Below are 3,004 nucleotides of genomic sequence, written 5' to 3' on the forward strand. Positions count from 1 at the left end.
ATTCCCCCCCCCCCCCCCGTTTGAGGTACATTACACGGTTTTGGACACAATTACAATTCTAGCAGATTTCCAAGTGTCCACTTCCCAGTCTGCGGTCACTGAGCAAACCCACAGACATCTTTCCTATTCTATTAGGATACTCTAGTCTAGACTTACCTTTAAACAAACCTTGAATAAGTGGTGCTACTGCGGAATTGTACACCTCTTCCTGCTCAGTTGCCGGGTCAAATACATAATCGTATGTAAAAGCTTTATCGTTGCCAACAACGACCTGCGGAACAGAAACATCAACATGTGCAAATGAGAAAATAATCTAAAGCCAAAATAAAGAGAAAAGGGAAAGACTTCATTCACTTCTTTCTGGACCAAAGGACGGCACCTCAAAACAACACGGACCGGGATCCCTTCATCTTTTCCCATGTTCTAACAATACCGACCTTCCAAACTACAGAGGAGACATATTACAGATTGCACGGACACAAACCTGCTGAATTTACATTACAGGTCACAGCATATACCATGGGGTGGGACTGGCTGCGGAGGACGGACGCTCCAGCACAACTTATTTTAAGCCATTTTTCAGTTGTCAGTTATGTGAAACAGCCATTAAGGACACAACCACCCCAAGCCTCTCAGTGCCCCCGGGCCAAGCCTCTAATACCTTACCGCCACAGCCAGTGACAATACTCGGTGCCCCCCAAGCCTCTAATACCTTACCGCCACAGCCAGTGACAATACTCGGTGCCCCCCAAGCCTCTAATACCTTACCGCCACAGCCAATAACACCCGGTACCTCCAGAACGTGTGACCTTATTCTCCATGACAGCACAAGGCCCTATCATCCAATCACTTGAACTGAACACGTCACATGACAGATGGAGGTCTCCACTCTGTTTATTTGTCTTCCCTTTTATCTCTTTATCAGAGCCCATTGTCACACCAGGCCCACTTTAAATGCTGCCATGACAGGTCCTCTTTGACCTCTGTACAGATACGGCCAGTGGCGCCCTCCTATAGTGGGGTCAGGGCTGGTGTGGGCCCCACAGGGCCCGGATTTCAGGGAGTACATACGGCCCCATCCCCCACCCGCAGTGCGCGCCTGAGGAATACGCTACAGCTCATCGCTAGGAAACAACATAGGTCGTTATTGAACGATATGAACCCTCCCTGAGCTCCGCGCTGTTCCCACACTCGGCTCACCTTGCCGGTGCGTTCCCGGTCAGCTGCTCTCCCCTCACTTCACACGTCCGCCCTCCGCTATGCAAGCGCCAAGTTTTCAAATTACCAACACCAATCAAATGCCGCTGACGTCATCAGAGACGGGTCTGTCAAGGCGAGGGCGACGCGAGAGAGAACGTAGTATTTGGCGGCCATCTTTGTTGAGGGCATTGTGCCCAAGTTATACCTTTATATAGCTATATATATATACGGTAAGAGAGAGGGCGTCACGATGAACGATTTAGCCGCTATGTTAGTGGAGGGCGCTGTGCCCAAATAATAAAGTTAGATACAGAAAAAGAGCCTACGCAGGATTTGGCGGCCATCTTTCTTGAGGGCAATATGCCCAAATTTAGATATATACGGTCAGAAAGAGGGCGTCGGTACGCAGAATTTGGCGTCCGTCAAATTAATTTTAAATATAACGTCCTTATGGGGAAATGGTGACCAAAATCGAATTTTTGCCTGGTTTATATGTCAATTTGTGTATGATCCGCTCACTTCCTGTCTTTCGCTGACATCACTTCCGGGTTTGTGCAGCGCACGGGAAGTACACCAGAGGAGGGACTGTGATGGTGTCACGGTTGAAGGAATTACAATTCCTATTTTTTTATATGTCTTTGTAGAGATGGAGGGGCGAGTTACATATGAGGATTACCCCTATCCTGTCGTCTTCCTGCCTCCCTATGAGAACCCCCCAGCCTGGATCCCCCTGCAGGAGGTGGGTGTATGGAGACCGCTGATTGAACCAAGGACCCTTCTAAGCACATTATATATGGAATTATTTTTTATTTGTATATATTATATATACATGTTTTGTTCAGCAACTTAAAAAAAAGGTTTGTTTTCATGCGGGATTGGTAGATGATCCTGCCATGAAGGTGCTTGTCAGGCACTTCCTGTTGTCGGATGACAATGCTCTGTCCTTGTCTCCTAACCGTGCTCCTGCATTGTCATCCTGTCACACGGGCTTCCAGTGGAGACTACAAGTGGCTCACATAACACAGACATGGTCCACTGTTGTCACCATCAGGAGAAATGCCATGCAGCCACCGCTGGAGTGCATGCAGACAGGAAGTCGCTCCAGGAGATCAGCAGCAGCACCACCGAGATGAAACAAAGAAGGCGAAAACAAGGACTTTATTTACAAAATGACTACAGTTCTGATCTTGTTAGAGCTCATCATTGTAGGGTATAGGCAGGTTCTGTCTGGTTTCTTAATGATGTTCGTGGTTTTTGTTGTCCTCACAGCGAGTCTACAACTCGGACTACAACAACGAGCTCGCCCGTTTTCTGCCTCGGTCCATCCTGTTAAAAAAGCCTCCAGGAGCTCAGGTCAGTGACAATAAGAAGGAACTGATCTCTGGGTATGGGGTGCCATCCAGTGTTTGTACGCTCCTTCCACCCCGTTCACCTGCTGGAGCCCCCTAATCATTGCTGTGTTAGTTCCAGTGTGTGGTGGACACCGCAGTCCTCCAACACCCCTAAACCACAGAGTCTCAGCATGGGCACTGACCTCTCAGGAACCCACTCCGGCATTGTGGGAATTGGGAATCATGGACCCACCCCATCCCCCCCAATATTGGGTCTTTCTTTCCTTTTCATGATCAACAATGTCTCCTCCTTATCTCTGCCACCATTGTGGTGATCATCCCGGTGTTCTATCGAAAGCTCCAACTCGTCGAAATCTGCGCACCGCAACTGTACAGAGCTCTAGTCTTTCTGAGCACCGGAAGTGAGTTAGTTGGAGATTTCGATGAGTTGAAGCTTTCGATAGAACACCGCC

At 48.6% G+C, this 3,004-nt stretch overlaps 2 protein-coding genes across 2 annotated transcripts in view; one reads left to right on the forward strand and one right to left on the reverse strand.

The window, feature by feature from the left end:
• KIF4A (kinesin family member 4A) overlaps window positions 1-433 on the reverse strand; it is a 39,901-nt gene extending 39,468 nt beyond the window's left edge. The window contains exons 1-2 of the mRNA XM_018572138.1: window positions 346-433; window positions 157-313 (exon numbers count right to left, since the gene is read on the reverse strand). Coding sequence (XP_018427640.1) covers window positions 157-313; window positions 346-420 — 232 coding nt within the window. The 5' untranslated portion in view covers window positions 421-433. The remainder of the gene's footprint in view (window positions 1-156; window positions 314-345) is intronic.
• Window positions 434-1,784: 1,351 nt separating this feature from the next.
• PDZD11 (PDZ domain containing 11) overlaps window positions 1,785-3,004 on the forward strand; it is a 7,604-nt gene continuing 6,384 nt past the window's right edge. The window contains exons 1-2 of the mRNA XM_018572135.1: window positions 1,785-1,939; window positions 2,470-2,553. Coding sequence (XP_018427637.1) covers window positions 1,847-1,939; window positions 2,470-2,553 — 177 coding nt within the window. The 5' untranslated portion in view covers window positions 1,785-1,846. The remainder of the gene's footprint in view (window positions 1,940-2,469; window positions 2,554-3,004) is intronic.

Source organism: Nanorana parkeri, unplaced genomic scaffold (genome assembly GCF_000935625.1).
Source record: "Nanorana parkeri isolate BGI_ZX_2015 unplaced genomic scaffold, ASM93562v1 scaffold1946, whole genome shotgun sequence".
Classification (NCBI taxonomy): Eukaryota; Metazoa; Chordata; class Amphibia; order Anura; family Dicroglossidae; genus Nanorana; species Nanorana parkeri.